The 19,250-nt window shown below is 40.2% G+C and overlaps 1 protein-coding gene across 6 annotated transcripts in view; it reads right to left on the reverse strand.

Annotated features, from left to right (window-relative positions):
• Positions 1-18,330, reverse strand: part of RAPGEF2 (Rap guanine nucleotide exchange factor 2) — a 232,461-nt gene extending 214,131 nt beyond the window's left edge. For 5 of the 6 annotated variants that reach the window (XM_089525587.1, XM_089525589.1, XM_089525588.1 and 2 more), the window contains exon 1: positions 18,123-18,329. In XM_089525587.1, coding sequence (XP_089381713.1) covers positions 18,123-18,191 — 69 coding nt within the window. In that variant the 5' untranslated portion in view covers positions 18,192-18,329. Of the gene's footprint in view, positions 1-18,122 lie in introns of all 6 variants that reach the window. The other variant, XM_089525591.1, reaches the window with a different exon arrangement.
• Between the last annotated feature and the right edge of the window lie 920 nt (positions 18,331-19,250).

The following is a 19,250-nucleotide window of genomic DNA, read 5'->3' on the forward strand; positions in this document are numbered from 1 at the left end:
CCCGCCTTCCCCTCAGGTGTTCCTGGTCCTTCGGTTAGCCGGAATGCTGCGAACAAAGTATGCACGGGGGGAACCGCGTGTTGCCACTGCAGACAACATATGCTTGCCACCAGCATATGCTTGAATCTGTGGATGGCAAGCCTGCGGATACCGAGGGGCAACTGTATGTAGCACATCATATGAATGTTTAAATGATACAATTGTATTTCCACAAGGCATGTTCTCCAGATATATAATCTCATCACAGATACAACTCTTTATGAAGCATACATAATAGTGTTAATAGGTGTTCCACATCAGTTTCACACCACACGCAGAACCGCAGATCTGTAGGTATTCCACAGTTTTCCTAGTATTTAACTGCTTTGTAATAAATTTCTATTTCTGTACTCCTGTCATCTACTTTAGATTAGCAATTTCTAGAACAGTGATGGCGAACCTATGGCACGCGTGCCAGAGGTGGCACTCAAAGCCCTCTCTGTGGGCACATGTGCCATCACCCCAGCACAGAGTTTGTCAGACTTTGTTACTAGAAAGCCAGAGGGACATGCCACTTTGCAATAAATAAGTGGGTTTTGGGTTGCAGTTTGGGCACTTGGCCTCTAAAAGGTTCATCAACACTGTTCTAGAAGATTACATCTTGCAAAAGACTCTGCCTGGCAATAAATAAGAGAAATAATGTATGGACAGAAAACCTAAAAGTGTAAAAATTATTTCTCTCATGAACACAATGCACAGTATTATCAGCTACTAAATATAATAGCTTTTGCTAAAGATTTAAAGTAAAGTTATCACTATTACAATGCAGCAGTTATAAATAGAACATAGCTCAGTCTAGAGCTGCACATTCAGCTCAAGAAAGTAATTAATAATAAATCTATATTATAGCAGCTACACAATTGCTGAAATACACAGTAATTACTGGCTAGTAATTTACTAAAGCAGGCAACTGTTAAGACTTTTGGAACGTTCTATTACAACAAATTAACTCCTCTTTCAATGGAATTCTGTTTTTAAAACTGTTATAAAATACCTTGAATTAATGAATCCCAAAAGATATGTAGCTTGCTGGAGAAATGCTTGGAGCACTCAATCTACTTAATGACATTTTTTAAGAGGCTGATAAGCAGTGCTGATCCCTGTCAACTGGCAAAATGGAACAACATGTTTGAAGAAACATTATGCTATTTACCTGGATTCATTCAGAAAGAAATAGTAACAAAGCTGAAAACATTCTCTATTAAGATTCAAATTGATAGCTCAGCATTACAGTGCTTCATTGCCTTTTTGACAGTAGCTTCTTACAACAGAATGTTTCTATCACTTTTCTTGTCATTCCTTAGTGGTTTTTTCCTCTTGTTGCTGTTTTCCTCTTGGCTTCCAAGCAATCTGAAGTATCAAGACCTCAGGCATATACACATCCAAGGACTCACAATTATCTCTCTGTGTGTGTCTGTGCCTTCCTGTGGTCTAATGGCTACCCTGTGGATTTCGCAGGGTTTTCTTAGGCAAGGAAAACTCAGAGGTGGTTTTGCCAGTTTCTTCCATTGAAATATGACAGTTCTACTCCCACACTAACTTCAGCTTTGACTACTGTATTTCTACTCTTACCTTTCCACTGTACTCAAAGATGTTCATCAACACATCACATTACATGTATTTTCCTCCTATCATAAACACTTATTTCTAAGATGACTCTTTCCATCACTCTCATTACTTCACTTTTCTGGAAAAATCCTAGGCCTCCTAACCACTTCTTTATAAAAATGTTTTTACTTACTTATAAAACAATTTTAATTCAAGCTTCTATTTGTACAGTATTTTTATCTTCAATCTATTACATTATTCTGCGTGAAATATTGTTAAATAATACCCTCCAGCATCATTTCCACATGCTTCACTGTCATCACCTAATTATGTAGTATTAACTCTGGTTATCTACAGTTAATACTGTGTAAACATTCCATGCTCTCCACATACAGAACTTTCATATCACACAATTGAAGGAATATTTTTCAGCAAGAAATAATGCTCAAAATTCATCTGATAATCATGTTGTGATGGAGTGCCAGAACAGACTAGGATTAGAACTGTGCGATGATGTGTGGTGTTGTTTGCCTTCAAGTCACTTCAGACTTAGGTGAACTTATCACAGGGTTCTCTTGGCAAATTTCTTCAGAGGGGGTTTGCCACTGCCATCCTCTGAAGCTGGGAGACTGTAACTTCCTCAAAGGCACCCAGTGGGTTTTCGTGGCCCAGTAGGGATTCAAACCTGCTTTCCAGAGACATAGTCCAACACTCAGACTACTACACCATGCTAGATCTGCACACAGATACAAAATCACTAAGTATCACCATGCCATTTACCATCTCTCATATTTCAGTGGTGTTGCAATGTTAAAAGGAAGAGGAAGAACTGCTCTAATTTGCTCATAGTACTAGCAGGACAAAAATGTAATAAATAAATCAGTGAATAATCATGTAGTGTTCACCTCTAATGAAAATGTAGACTCCTGCAGCCAGTGGCACCTAGCAGCTTCCATGTCAGTGCAGCTGTGAATCCATTTCAGATTTTATAGGTACTGATCCTATTTTTGTGGATAGGGTTCAATGATTTCAATAGCTGATTTAAATTCAAAACCTAGAACAGATGTAAGTATATGGAAAAACTGAAGACATGTTTTGTCTCCTGACCCCTCCCCTTTGAGACCTTTTTTATTTCATCCAGGTTTTCATGTGCCAAACCAATTTTATCAGTTTAAAGAATGGAGTGATCAAGGACTACATCACACTCAAGACCTACTTATGGGTGGAAAACGTAAAGCTAAGGAACCTCTTTCCACTCAACAACAAAATATTAAAACTACATGGTTTCAAATCCACCAAGTCTACTCTTTTGCTACCCACCTGGCAGTGAAAGGACAAATTCCACATCCATTAATTCCCTACAAGTCATTATATGCTGACAATCATCCACAAAGTAAAGAGGGGCTGCAATCATGTATAGAATATCAGTGGAAACCACATATTGGAAAGGCCTATTTCCCAAATAATCTGGCAATCGGACCTTGGGGTGAATATCACTGACTCAAATTGGGTCCATATTTTGTCCTCTCTGTTTTATGAATCCAGATGAGCAACACAAGAGAAGGAATATTTAAAACAATTCATGAGTGGTATCTAACCCCCATCCAATTATCAAAAATAGATAAAAATGTACCAATATTATGATGGAGGGGTTGCAAACAGACTTGCTCCTGTCTTCATATGTGGATAGAATTTCCCAAAATCAAAACTTTTTGAATGGCAACCATAAACCAGATCTTACTTATCACCAAACCATCCATTTTTGTCCTGCACTTTTGTTACTCCACTTGTATACCAAAGAAAATAGTGTTCTGAAACAAAGAAGTTGTATTACCTTCCTTCTGGCTGATGCAAGAACTGAAACAGCTGCCTGCTGGAAGATGGGAGATTTAACAATGGAAAAATGTTGGGCAAGAGTTTGGAACACATGGCTACTTGATAAAGCTTGTAATGGATCAGTGCTTTAATGGGCAAAAGAAATCACATTCCTTTTATGACTACCAATCAGCTCTTATTGACTATGCTACCATTAGCATCAGGAACTGCTGATTTATGGATTGATACTTTCTGCTTAATTCCGACCCATCATCAAAAGCTTCCTCAGTGAACTTTTGTGTTCATCCTAACCGAAAACATACAATGCCACCCAGTGAACTACTCTAATGGCATTTCCTGTCAAGTGTCCCTTATACTTGTTTTTTGTTAACTCATATCCTAAGCCTGTTTGATCATTTCAGTAGTTTAATGTTGTTTGTGAAACTGAATTTTTAAAAAAGATTTTTTTAAAAAAAATTACATTATCCCATCCCTTTTATGATCAGATCTCTAGATCCAAACATAGTGCATATAACTCTGTGCATAAAACTGTTTTGCATGGTACATTTATTAAATAAAGAAATGTTGGGAGGTGGGAATACTCTCTTCCATACAGCAATTAAAGGTACAGGAGCTCTGCCCTATTTTTCACCTGGCAACCCTGATCTAGGTATTAGATTGGAGTACTTATCAGCCCCAGTTAGCATGTTTCATGGTTGGGCTAGAAGCATTCGCCCACCTGGGAGTAAAACCCATTAAACTCCATGAATAAGTATCATGCTGTCATTTCGTTAAAGAAAGAATTGTCTCCAGTTCTTATTTAAACCTTTTGACCAACTGTTAAGAAAATATTGTTTTCTTCACGAAATATCTGGATTCTTTGTTCTCAAGGAAGGCCTGAACCAAAGCTTTTCCTTGTGGATCTCAGGCAAATTTTAACAAACTTTGAAAATTCCAGGTATGATTGTATGTTTGTATTAACCAATACAAGATTAAAAAGAAGAAATCCTGGAACAGATTCACTGTCCTACCTACATGGAAGCTACCTGCCATCACTATCTGTAGCTATGAATTTCCCTGCATATAATGAAGCCATGGATATAAATGCTTCTACAGGGGTATTCCTGGTACACAATTAGCCAAGATATCTTGCACCACCTTTGAAACTAACTGTACAAAAGAAAGAAAGAAGTTGACAGCATGAGCTTTCATAGATTACAGTCTACTTCCTCAAATGTACTGCAATAGAAACCAGGGACATACATACATACATACATACATACATACATACATACACACACACCCCATTGTATATATGTCTGTACCTGGTTTCCACTCCACTAAATCCATCTGAGGAAGTATACTGTAGTCTACGAAAGCTCATGTTGCCAACTTCTTTCTTTCAGTTAGTCTCAAAGGTGCTACAAGATCTCTCTACATACTGATTCTACAGACTAACATGGCTATATCTTTTAATTGTGCAAAAGAAGTTTTTGTAATCCAGGTCTACATCTTCAGAGGCATAGACTTAGGGGCCATTCAGACTACCTTTTAACCCGGTTCAGGATTCGAAATTTGCACATGAAGTTCATATTGGGCCCAATTCTGTCACAATCCATGTCAAGGCTTGCACAAGGAAATGCCCCTTACCCCGGGGTATCCAGAATCGGGCTAAAATCCGTCTTTTCCCAAAAGACCCGGGTTCCACGAAATATGAACTTGCCCTCAATCACGATCAGGGCAAATTCAGGGAGGGATTAGGGTCGGAGGGCGGGTAGAGGTCAGAGCATTCCCTCCCCTCATCCGAGGGGAGGGGGAGGAAGAGGAGGAGGAGGAAAGAACTGAAGGACTGGAGGCTGAGAGGAGGCAAAGGGGGAAATCAGGGTGACTTTTGGGCTGCAAAGGGCTGTAAGAGGGAGGTGGGAGTGGAGAAAGTGATGGAGGAGGAGGAGGAGGAGGAGCCCTGGGAAGAAGGGAGCCATGGAGGGCATTCTCTAAGGGAGCAGGAGGAGGAGGATGAAGGAGCCAGGGCAGCTTGGGAGGGGAGGGTCGGAAGGAAAGAGGAGGAGGAGGATTGCCCAGGGAAATAGGACTGTGGGGCTAAGCCAGGGGATGTAGGGAAATCCAACTGCAGCAGAAGGAGCCTCTTTTATTTCTGACAATTTATGTGCATGATTTTTTGGGATACATATCTGTGTGCCTGCTTGTGCTTTATTTCCTCTTGCTCCTGGATTATTATTATTATTATTATTTGTGTTATATGCAGATGCTACAGTCAGAATGCCTGCACTGCATTTCCCTTTTATTCCCAATTGATTCCATGGGTCAGTTGGAACTGACAGGTCACTCTCTTTCAGTGGAAGACAATGGCAAAGCTCCTCTAGCAGGAGGAAAAGGGTCATTTCAGGTCAGGTCAAAGGCAGGGCATGAACAAAGCTCCCATCAGGCACCTTCCCCCTTTTTTTATTTTTTAAAATTATTTTTGACAAAATATGCACATGTTTTTTTGGTTTTTTTTGTTTTTTTTTTGTTTTGTTTTTGTTTTGTTTTGTTTTGCTTGAGGCAGATATATAGATAGATAGAACATGGCTAGCTGCTTGTTCACTTTCCCTTCTATTTGCTGGCTTCCAGCAAAGAGGAAATGTTGCAAAAGGCTAGACTTTTTTTCCTTTGCAAATCAATGCTATAATTCGAATGTTACATTTGTTGCTCTTGTCAATTAGGCAACTGGCAAAACGATACATGCTTTTGCTACTGTCTCTGAATAGCTTTTAAAAGCAAAAAAGAATGCATGGCAATCGCACCCTTTTCTGGCATTTCTGAGGTGAGGAAATTGTTATTATTATTATTATTATTATTATTATTACATGTGTAAGAGGCATTCTGGGGTGGCAAGGAGCTGGGGATACAGGATGCATTAGCTTGCATTTTGGGGTTGAAAATGGAGCCAAGGGCAGATCATAACCTGCACAGACCCAAATGTCCACACACACACACACACGAAAGAGGTTTTAAATTTTGACGTGCGCACTTTGGGGCATTTTGTGCATGGCTCTTTAAAAAAAGGAGGGGGAGGACACTTCTGATGCCCCTGCAAATGTCACCTATGACGATCGCTTGATTGACAGCAGGCGCCTTCAAGTTAAACCTGATAAGGCATTCGGGTTAAAATGCCCCTCAAATCTAGTGGGCACTTCCTAACAGAGAGATTCGGGGAGGGGCATCCGGATCTACCCAGTCCCACCCACGGTAATTGGGCCAGTGGGAATGGGGCCATAGTTTAGGAAAGCTTATGCTACAACTTCTTTCACAACTGCTACAAGATCCCTTTGTATACTAATATTCCAGACTATCATGCCTATGTCTCTGTTATACAGTAAGTTCCTGGACCCAAGTACTTCTCCATATGCACAAAAAGCCACTGTCACACACTAAAATCTATTGCCTCTCAAAAAATTTGGATATGCTTTCATACACTGGTGTAAAGTTACGTAAGTAGATCAACACCACAACTTCCCAAGAGTTCCTTTTGTAAGATTGCAAACAAACAAACAAAAGGTTACAGAAATCAATTTAGAATCCCAATGAAAGAAGACAAATGGTCCTCAGACACCATTTCTTAGGAGTAGGTTTAGCCACTGGGAGTACACCATCAGATGCTAACTGCCAAAGGAGGAAATAAAAAGTTCTGATGACATCAAAACAGAAAACCCTAACCTGCAAATAGAAAAAGGGGAAGGCATATAAATGTTTTAGTTTTAAACTGCTTTTTAGGTCCATAGGGCAGCAGTAGAAAGGGGATATGACATCCCACCTGTATTGGATTCCACACTAGCAGAATCCAGCACTGAAACTTCCTCTTATCTGAGTGCAAACACTTCAATGAATCCAATGGGAGTTTTACATAGATGAACTTAAGACTATATTGTCCATAGCTCCTCCCTTCCATACTGTCTTGTTTTACTTTTATTTTTATCACTGTACTATGTTATTATTATAAACTGTTCTAATTGAAGGACTGTAAAGAATTTTATTTTAAAAATATTCTGGCTTGACTGAAGAAACCATATATTACATTTCCTTCCTCCTTCAACAGTAAGTACATTCCTTGGATGTCAGTCACTAATGAGCAATACTCACACCTCAAAAAAGCATGCATTTCATTCTCACATCCTCTTCATATTTAACTGATGAGGCAACCAATTATTATCTAAAAATAGCACAAGGTCAGTTCCAGCTGTTGAAGTACAAAACATGCCTCAGATATATGTCCACCAAACATAAGGTCTATGGAGTTGGAAAGCTGTTCCTACTCATTACTAAGTATTCTGAAAGCTCTGAGAGGCAGAGGCATGTACTACACAGTGGCAAAATAACAATAGACCTCAAACAGCATTACTCTTAGTTCCTCAAAAGTTAGCTCTCAACCAAGACAACCAATAACATATGACAAATGCAGAAAAGTAGCAAACAAGCATGCTTATCGACATTTCAGTTACAGAGATGAAAAAAAATCTTATGCAAGTAAGCTTACAGTGGCATCATAATACAACAGCTGAAAGGAACCTTGCAAGATATCCAAGAAGAAACTAAGATGTATGAAGGCCAGAATTCACAGATATCACTTATGTCATACCACAGTTTTCTGGCTATAGTTCTTTCAACACTATCAGAGCCACAAATAATTTCAGTGCTGCACACACAAAAAATGATTGAGAAAACAGAATTCAGTATCATGCCAGTTAACAGTAGGAGAAAAATCACCGCTGATTATTACTTTTTATGTATTAGAATCAATCCTGAACTGAGAATAAAAATCTCAATTTTCTAGGGTGCAACGGACCACTCTGGAGTTCTTCTACCTCCTGGTGTAAATACTACCACCATAAACAATGGACAACAAACTACGACAACCCTCAGTTTCAGACATTCATATCGCCTTGAGCGTAAATGAAGAAAGTTAAAACTTCCTATTTCTGATTTGAAGCAAACTACAGTTTGAAGCAACTGGATAAAATTATAAACTAAAATTTGCCACATAATAGGTATGGAAGCTTCTCTCCTCTTCCTCCTACTACATGCAGAAAAACAAAGAAAATAGAGGACAGAAAGCATTATCCCGATGCTTGCAGCTGTTTAGACACAATCATTTGAGACACAGTTTTGTTTGTCTAAATTAAGCATTACTTCAACCACAGCTTTTCAAAGCACAGCCACAACAGGTGTAACATATACTCTGCAAGTAGAACTAGAAAGACATTAAGATAATTTATTAGTTCATTGTTTTGCTTTACAGAAAAACATCTTAAAAATTCGTCACCTCAGACTTTACTAGGTCACACAGATGACAACATCACTGAGACCACACTGGATACAGTCGCTCTGCATTATTGTTGACAAAGGTCCTGCTACATAGCTTAGAGATCATGTATGGAGTTCCCAAGCTTGGAAAATAAGGACATATCTAAGCAATAGAGACAACACTGAAGTGTCTGACACAGAAGCAAACAACTGAGAGGGCCCAGAGCAGCAATTTTGCCCCAAACACTCTTCATCCTAGAATGCCCCAAAATCAGCTGCTGTGCAGCAAAAAATAAACCTACTTACAGTGACTTCGTTTCTGTTTTCTATTACTGGTGGTGTTTTTTGTGGGGGGCTACAGCTCTGCACCATCCTCCAGGAATAGCAATCTAACTATTAGACCACATGTCTACAATTAGTTAAACAATACAATCTCCCAAGATTCTGCCAGTGCTTTGAAACAATGAACAGATCAAAGAACAAGCTGCAGAGCAAAAATTATATATTGATGTAAGATTGATGACTGGATACAGAAAAATCATCACAGACTGGAACAGAAAGATGTAAATATTCCCATGTTCTACTGAGAAAAACCCCACAAAGAATGGATTTGTTTCACATTCAAGCTATTCTAATCTAGTGGTTATGCTTACATTTACAGACAAGCTCCAACAAAAAAATATCATTTTTCTTTGCTTCTACTTTTATTTCCATATAGACTCCTATCCTGCCTGCCTCCAAGGACCAACACAATATTTTTATCACTATGGGCAGGAAAGCCTGTCTCATTCTTGCTTCACTACTGACTTCTATTCCATTTTCTAGAACTCCAGAAAGATCACTACTATTTGGATCCTCCTTGTTTCCTTCGGTGCTATTTTTGTCTGAAACTAGATAAAATTTCATATCTCTCATGCACTCCTAATAAAGTGAACTGGAAGATGGGTTGAACTGTAACAGCATGGTCGGTTGACTCAGAGGAAAGAAAGCAATAGGAGCTATCTAAGTTATTGTGGATTTTACCAGAAATCACAAAACACATCAGTTGTATGCATCAGAGTAGCAGTGATCCTTTGTAGACTATATGATACTATTCTTGTCCTTTAAACAAGTTCCCCTTTGGACATTATAAAGCATCACAATATTTGTTTTGTTGTTGTTATGTGCCTTCAAGTCATTTCTGACTTATGGTGACCATATGGCGAACCTATCGGTGGGTTTTCTTGGCAAGATTTGTTCAGAGGAAGTTTGCCATTGCTTTCCCGAGGCTGAGAGCATATGACTTGCCCAAGGTCACTCAGCAGGTTTCATGGCTGAGTGGGAAATAGAACCATGGACTCCAGAGTCATAGTCCAACGCTCAAACTATTACACCATGCTAGATCCAAAGATGACTTGTAGTGTTTTTTGCTTCCAGTAGTAAACAAAATAATGTGATACAGACCAAATAATGAGTACCTTCCAACTCTTAATTATATGAAAAGTGTAAGTTTGAATTCAACAGAACGCTCTCTGAACAAATCTTGCCAAGAAAACCCCATCATAGGGTCAGTTTAGGATTGAAGGCACACATCAACAAAAAAATAACTGCCACTTACCTGTTCAGGGAATGTCTAGCAAGTCAATTCACTACCTATCTTATCTCCTCAATTCTGTTTTCTCTCTCTTCCTTTATTACTTTTCTTCTTTCACTTCCATTGCTTTAAGGTTTCCCAAAAGCTCTTGAGGAAAATTGTGCTTTTGGGCAGATGAGATGGGGTTTGTTGATTTATATTATGTACATGTGTATACATTAAAAGCAATAAAATTGTAACTAACTGATGGGAATCCAGAAGAAGCAACAGTAGGAATATAACTATTTTTAATCTAATTAATTCATTCAAAAATATTATTTTGAAATGAAATACAATAGCAAGAGTAAGCAAGATGAAGGCAAAATGCATTGTAAAAGTTCAATGAGATCACTAGATAACTAAAAACTGACAAAACACTGGGCAGATAAAGTATTCATCCATGTAAGTTAAAACTAGCTCATCTATACAATTAGTCATGCAATGTTATGAACAATTACTTTTGACTTCTTTTCTTATATTTGTTGTCTCTACTTTTTTAGTCATTAGTAGCACTTCTACAAAATGATGTGTTTCAAAGTCACTGCAACAGGATACAGATATCAACAGAAACCACAAGATATATTCAACAGATTATATACAACTCTTAAAACAGTATAACCAGCAAATTATTGTATTGTGTGGTATACAGGTTTTGTTGACGTTTTTTAAATACTGCAAAAAGATTACCTTTTAATTCATTACCATTCAGAAGTCAAAAGTCTGTTTTAAGATTTTCACTGGAATCCACATGGTTTTATGACATACAGCACAAGGCAGTCATTAAGATTCTTTATCAACAGCACATTTTATTTTGGCACTCATGTGTGACACACATTTACCTAGAAACTGAGATACCCCCTGCAAACTGAAATCTTTCATCTTTTTTTCCTATTGACAAGGCTGGAGTAAGCAGGTGTGCTGAAGCAGATGAAACAAAGGGAGCACTGTTCCAAAACCCTGAGAACTACTCAAAGCTTGAATATGTATGCCAATTAGGGGTTTCTAGCATGAAAGGCATCTTAATTCTGCAAATTCAACATATACTGAGTCTATGTCATAACAGAACAGTTTTCTCAGACTGAATTCACAAAGCAATTGCCGCCTCTCTGATTCTAACTGTTCAAATATATTAAGATGTTTTTAAACCATTACTGTTATCAAGGACCAAACAAACTATAGTAAACAATTAGTGTCTGGCTAAAAACTGTTTTTCCAGGGCACATTTTCTCTTTTCTTCTGTGATATGGTCTCAGAACGCTACATATTTCCCAGTTCATATCAACCAATAAAGTAGAGTTGGGAAAAGATTACATATCATGTTCACTAAAAACTTTACCAAATACATACTGATTTGCAGAAATGTACAATAACTTAGTTTGTTTAACAAGCCAGGATACCTGAAGTATTACTAAATTAACTCAATCTGTGACAGGAGTATGTGCCAAACAAGGAATGCCCATCTGCAGCATTAGTCTTTCTTTCTTTTCAGCCTGTGCATCTATTCTTTTTGCTAGCAATGCTGAAGAACTGGCACTACAAAACGAATCTAGTTTGATTTCTAGCTTTAACACATGGCTGCTATTAGTTGTTCCAAGATGCCCTGTGACACCCTAAAGGGCAAATTATTAGATCAAATGAATAAACAAGCAAGCACATGTATATGAGATCATGCTCTACTGAACCAAGCATAACTTACTGCCAGGGAGCCATGCTTAATATCCAAAATAAACAACATTATGTTCGTTTTTTGAGGGTAATGTGAACAAATTTCAAAGGCAGACTTTAGAATGAACAAAAGAGCAGAAATGATTGCATAAGAGAATATTTGAAAGTAAAAATAAAAGTTTTTTTTAAAAAAAAAAAGCTGCCTGAACATCACAACAGACAGGCCAAAATAAAGCTGCTTCAGGCCACTTTGGAGGTATGCTGTTTATATGATACATGAGTCCCTAAGAGGCCGGAAGCCGCACCAAAGCCACATGCCAGTCCTAAGAATGGGAGCGCAGCTTTTGGTGCAGCTTCTGCCCTCTTAAGATGTGTGTCTCTTTTAAACAGCATACCTCTAAAGTGACCCAAAGCAGCTTTATTTTGGCCTGTCTGTTCAGGCCCTAATTTATTTTTAACAGCTCATACTGTATATGTCTATGTAAACATAAAGTCCCACTGAGTTCAAGAGGATTTAGTGGCACATACGTTTATGACCTTGATCATTAAATATATCACATTTATTAGCTGTTACTATGTATGTATAAGTTTATGTATCTATTGCTTTGATTCAGTTCTTTAATTTACATTGCAGACATACTCTAATCCATTTCAGAAGAAACACCCACATACAGGGAATTCCCATATGCTAGAAAGGCCTCTCTCACCCCACCACATGTGCAGAAGCAGTGCACTGGGCCATTATAGGAAATGACTCCCACATTCCTTTTAGAATTCCCCCTCCATTTGGTGTATGAGTAAGGTCCAAAACACACTGCAGAAATAATCCAACCTGAGACCACTTTAACTGCTCTGGCTCACTGCTAGAGAACCCTGGGAACTGTAGTTGGTTGTGGCACCAGATCTCTCTGACAGAGAAGGCTAAATGCCTTACAAAACTACAATTCCCAGGATCCCTTAGCTCTGAGCCAGGGCAGTTAAAGTGGTCTCAAACTGGATTATTTCTGCAGTGTGCTTTGGACCTAAGTTACACAGGAGCAAAAAAGGAAGACTGAATGGATATGGAAGGTATACAAAGAAGTCTTACTATTTCCAATGTCATGCCTTCCACATGAACACAGGAAGGGTGGGAAACAGGATTCTATCAATCCTGCAGTATTGCTTCACATAACAGATTGACAGTGGAGAAGTAACAGTAATTTGCAATATTACAATTGGGATTTTTTTAAAAAAAATAGTTCTTCTGTCAAACCTACAATATTACAATTGGAAATTTAAGAAAATTCATACACCTATATTTAGAAAATACCTTTCTCCTTAACCAATGATATTTACTCTGCTATATCTTTCTCACAAACCTGGTTTGACATTATGTTGTTCATTTTGCAGTGGTACAAAAGTAAGGACTTCCCATCCATATCAGTCACATGACTAGAAATGCAATCATCTTTAACCTCCAAGAACTTGTGGAGGGGGAGGGTAATCAGTTATTATCCAAAAGAAAAATACAGTATTCAGATTTCCAGAAAAATCTAACTGGAAGATTCCTTTATATAATCACTTAAAAATAACCACTCAAGTGTCTGTACAAAAATAAGCCAAGCAAGAGGTTGTCTGCCTTAAGTCATAATTCAATATTTATATTCATTAATACACTTATTGGGACAGCCCAGGTTAAAAAGAAAGATACCTTGACAACTCTGAAGCCATGCAAGGCAACATGTAAGACTGAGAAAACCAACAAATATCCCAGACTACTCCTCCCTCCCTGCAAAGTTTTTTTAAAATGTAACGCCCCCCCCCCTCACTAAAACAACAGAAGACCCCACATGCAAACTTACTAGTCTGCAGTGCTCTTAACCATTTCCTGCAATCCACCCGTAAGAACCAACTGGCATCACTAATTTAAAGTCCCTTTTAAAGTATTATGTCATAGTGTCTTTACTCTGCAGATGCTTCATAGTTGCAGTGCTAATGCAGCCCTAGTGTTCCAGATTCAGCATTCTGCACTGTTGGTCCTAGCTCTGCAATGAAGTAAAAATTATTCACTGGGTCACTTCTTCTGCTTTTTTAAAATAAAACATGCACAAGACAGATCACTTTATTTAGCAGAACACATTCTATTTCTAATAACCTAACTTGGCCTGACAGACATGATGACAGCAGATGTTCAAATCTAGTTAGTCAATCTTCTTGTGCCTAACAGTCTTTGCTTTCTTCTTACTCTGACTTGGAAACCATAAAACAATTACTAAAAATCCAGTTTTCTCCAGGCCATACTATGCATCAACAAACAGAATCCCAAGAAGCAGAACCGCATCCCTTTATCACCTTTCTGAGTAATTTGGTAAATATTGTTGGGGCATGAGGGTCAAACAAGGACACAAAAATAGTAAGCCCTAAAGCAAAATTAGAAAGGTCAGGATTTTTTTTTAAAGCTGATGTCTATAGTTTCACACTGAACCCCCACCATGCATAATATAGCAACAAAGACAAAGCAAGATAAATTAAATATCTTATCAGTAGTCAAGGGCTTCAGGATAAACAATCTGCAGTCAATTAAATTGAAAAATGCACAATTTAAGATGTTGGCAGTTTAAAATCATTGCTGAAAACGGCTCAAAACTATCAGCAATCACAGCAATTAAAAGTAGTGTCCCCTTGTTAAATAAAGATGTGCAGGATCTGAAGACAGCAAGACAAGCCCTTTAGAATGGAGGACAGATGGCACTAACTCCAACAAGCAAAGTAACTCCATGAAGCATTAGCTATTGAGCTAAGGCTTCATAGAAGGATCAGTAAAAAGCTTATTTATCTTTAAACGATTGGCAGTAATAACCCCTACAGTCTCTATCTGAAAGCAAGGGGAATCTGTTCAGCTTAACACAACCTTAAAAGGGTTATCCTGTAAAAATGTATTCTCTGAGCATCTTCTTCCACTCAGATCCTGTTTGCTAAGGGCAAATAATCCAGCAAAGACGCTGGGCTAACGCATGACATTCCACAGAACCAGGCCAGAAATGAAGTGTACAGGTGGACAAAAATACTTGTTAGGTTACCTAAGGATTTTCTTTTCACATTTGAGCAACATGTACTGGCCAGAAATGCCACAACGTATTATGGAATGATAGAAGATGGCAAAAACAGCAAGAGACTAGCAGAAATGAAGTTAAGTGCCTATTCTAAAGATAGGCAATGGAAAATTCTAAACCAGAGTAAGCAGTAAAACAAATGTCTACAATATAGTAAAAAGGATATTACTCTTATTATTATATTTATTTTCATCCCGCTTTCCTCCCAAGACTGGGACCCAAAGCAGCTTACAGTCTAAAAAACAAAATAGAATTAAAAACCTATAGTACTGACGATTAAAGTGGTATTAAACTATTACAATGTTTAAAAAATCATTCATTAAAAGGGTATTCATTGAAACTTTATCTTTCCAGAAAGGATCATGGACAACACTTTGCAGTGGACAGTTTTAAGAAAACAAAGCAAAAGAGACTATGATTTTGTGCACTAACAAACACAAAGAGGATACAAGAAAATTCAAAAAGCCACCACAACAAATAAGCAAAACAAATCTGGAAGGCAACGCATCCCAGTTTTCCACATCCATTTACCTTCTCAGGAATTAAGAAAAAAATTACATAGCTGCTAAGAAACTAATACTGTAGAAACCCAGTATCTAAACTGAGTGGCAAGGGATACTGCTACCCCACAAAATTAGCTATCTATGAGACTGCCTGCCTGCTGAAATGAATGCTCAGTTCAAACTTAGAAATGGGAGAAGGGTGAAAACTAAATAAAGCATCCATCTTATGAGAAGCACCCATCTATGGCTTGCAATGCTGGTGGAAGGGGGGGAGGTAGGGAAACTTTGAATGAACAGCTTTTCTTCCCGTAAGTAGAGAAAGGATTAGAGACCTCTGAAAACAAGATTAGCACATGTATCCATGCGTAGACAGGAGGAGAAGGGACCTGAAGTATAACTGAGTTGTTTGGGTGCAGTGTACAGACTTTTTCAGCAAGCAATTCCATTTCAACTTTGTTGTTGCTGTGTGCCTCCAAGGTGCAAAATACACTGCAGAAATAATCCAGTTTGAGAACACTTTAACTGCCCTGGGTCAATGCTAAGGCAGTGTTTTGTGTGACACTTTAGCCTTCTGTCAGAGAGCTCTGATGCCACAATAAACTACAATTCCCAGGATTCCCTAGCACTGAACCAGGGCAGCTAAAGTTGTCTCAAACTGGACTATTTCTGCAGCATGTTTTGGACTCTACGGTAGTTATTTTTTACTTATGGCAACCCTAAAGCAAACCTATCATAGGGTTTTCTTTGGCCATTTTGACCAAGGTTTTCTTGGCCAGTTATAAGGCCGCCTTAGGGTTGCCACAAGCCATTGCCAGACAGTATGACATAGTGGTTTGTGTGATGGACCAAGACTCTGGAGACAAGGGTTTGATCCATAGCTCAGCCATGAAACCCACTGGGGGATCTTAGGCAAATCCCACACTCTCAGCCACAGAGGAAGGCAATGGCAAACCTCCGCTGAACAAATCTTGCCAAGAAAACCCATGACAGGTTTGCCTTAGGGTTGCCATAAGTCAGAAGCAAGACACACTTGTTAGTTTGTTGCCACTGCCATCCTCTGAGGCTGAGAGAACGTGACTTGCCCATGGAACTACGTTTATTTACAAAGCAAAACAAAATCCTAGGATATTCAAATCCTCACCCCAGCTGCCTGACAGGCACACATTTGCCATCACCACAATGTCACATTTCCCAAAAGGTCAGGAGGAAGAACCCTCCTGTGCCGGGTGCTACCAACATGGAAGTGACTGGAAGCATCTCTGAGTCAGTGTGGCATAGTGGTTTGAGAGCTGGACTATGACTCTGGAGACCAGAGTTCGAATCCTACTCAGCCATGAAAAGCCATTGGGTGACCCTTGGGTGAGTCACACTCTCCCAGCCTCTGAGGAAAGCAATGGCAAACCCCCTCTGAAGAACCCTTGCCAAGAAAACCCCATGATCGCTTCACCTTAGGGTCAGAGGCAACTTGAAGGTGCCCGAAACCATCACAGGCCTCCTTGTGTTCATGTGTTACTTATGAATAGGACACCCATCTCTTGAACAAGGACTTAAGGAGCATGGCATAGTGGTGTTTGAGTGTTGGACTACGACTCTGGAGACCAGGGTTTGATTATTTCTGACTATGAAGCCTCCACCGGGTGACCCTGGGCAAGTCACACTCTCTCAGCCTCAGGGGAAGGCGGCAAGGGCAAAAAGCCCTCTGAAGAAACCTTGCCAAGAAAAACCCATGACAGCTTCGCCTCAGGGTCAGGAACGATTTGAAGGCACACAACAACAGCAACTAAAATGTGTATGTCTGCAATACATGGATAGAAGATGGCTTTAAAAACTAAAAAGGACCCTTTATAAACCTGCATGGTTTCAGCATAAAGAAAAATGGAGTTAAAGAGGATGTCAGTGGCTAAGATAGTCTATGGACACTTTCAAACCGCCTCCTCTCCCCTGATGCCCTTTAGGCCTCTGGAACTACAGCTCCCTCCCTCCCATCCACCCAAAACACACACAGAGCCCTAGGGGTTTTCTTCAATGCCCTACATGCCTTGTCTTCCTTTGTGTGTGTGTGTGTAATTTATTATATATTATAGACACACATATACACATAATTGTGTGTATCTTTATATATATATACACATATACATAATTATGTCTGTGTGTATATATATATATCTATATAATATAGATAACTGAGTGTCTGTGTGTGTATGTATATATTATACATAATTGTGTATATATATTAAAATATACATGTGTGTGTGTGTGTATATAATATACATAATTGTGCATGTGTGCGCACACACACATAAATACCTGGCAGTTAAAAGCGGCGTGAAACCGGGTTATTCCCGCAGTGCGGAGGGGCTCTGTTGCTTGAGCGGAATCATACTGAAACTGTGTCTGGGGGGAGGGGGTAAGGGATGTGGAAGAAGAAGAAGAAGCAGAAGCAGAAGCAGAAGCAGAGGGGAAAGCAAAGCCAGGGAGGGAGGGAGGGCAGGAGTGGCGAAGGAAGGGGCAGGGGCTGGGGCTGCTGCTGCTGCTGCTGCCTGGTACCTGGGGGCTCCTGTCTGCCGGGTTCTTCATGACCGCCTGGCGGAAGTTGTTATCGACGTAGGAGGCCATCTCGCCCCTCGGCCGCCCGGGTCCCGCCAGAGAGAGAGGCCCCTTCTCTTCTTCTTCCCTCAGGGGCGCCGCCGGAGGGAGCAGCGGCTGCGGCTCTCCTCTTCCTCCCCTTCCTCCTCCGGAGGCCACCCCCAGCCCCTTCCCCTCCCTCGCGGGGGCCTCTCGCTGTCGTCGTCGTCGCCGCCGCCGTCCTCCTCCTGCTTCCCCTCCGCCTCCTCCGCCTCCTCCTCCTCCGCCCTCAGCCGCCGCCGCATCCCCTCGGGCGCCACGGCAGGCAGCCGGGCGGGAGGGAGGCAGGGAGGGAGGCAGGGAGAGGCACCGCCGCCGCCTCTCTCTCTCTCTCTCTGTGTCCCTGGGAAAGAAGAACCGGGGAGAGCGAGCGAGGCTTCCTCCCGGCCCACTCCGCCTCTCAGCAGGAGACCCAGGCAGAGAGAGAGAGAGAGACAGAGAGAGAGAGAGAGCGGACACAGCGGCCAAGGGAGGGGGAGCAGGAGGAGGAGGAGCCGCCTCGGCCTCGGTTCCCGCCCTTCTTCCAGCCTCCGACGCCGACGCCGGTTCCCTCCTCCTCTCCGCGGACACAAAGGCTCCCTCCTCCGCCCTCACATCCACAGCCTCTTCTCCTCCTCCTCCCTGATGACGGCTCTTATAGAGAACCCACTATATACACATACACATACCATATTTGAAGTGTGTGTATATGCTGTCTGTGTGGTATATATATAGATATACACACACACACCAAATATGTGGTATATAATAATAATAATAATAATAATAATAATAATAATAATAATAAACAACGTTTTATTTATATGCCGCCCTTCCTTTGATCAGGGCGGCTTACAACAAGTTAAAATACAACAGATTAAAATCCACATAAACCAACAATAAAAAAGCCCCATAGCCCAACCTCTTGGCCACGAAAGAGGAGGGAGGCCCACAGGATAACTATTCGGGGAATGCCTGTTGGAATAGGAAGGTTTTAAGGTCCTTCCTGAATTGGGCCAGGGTAGTAGACGAGCGGAGCTCTGTGGGCAGCGCATTCCAAAGGGCTGGGGC

This window comes from Sceloporus occidentalis, unplaced genomic scaffold (assembly GCF_023333645.1).
Source record: "Sceloporus occidentalis isolate IW3139 unplaced genomic scaffold, rSceOcc1.0.p SCAF_5, whole genome shotgun sequence".
NCBI lineage: Eukaryota > Metazoa > Chordata > Lepidosauria > Squamata > Phrynosomatidae > Sceloporus > Sceloporus occidentalis.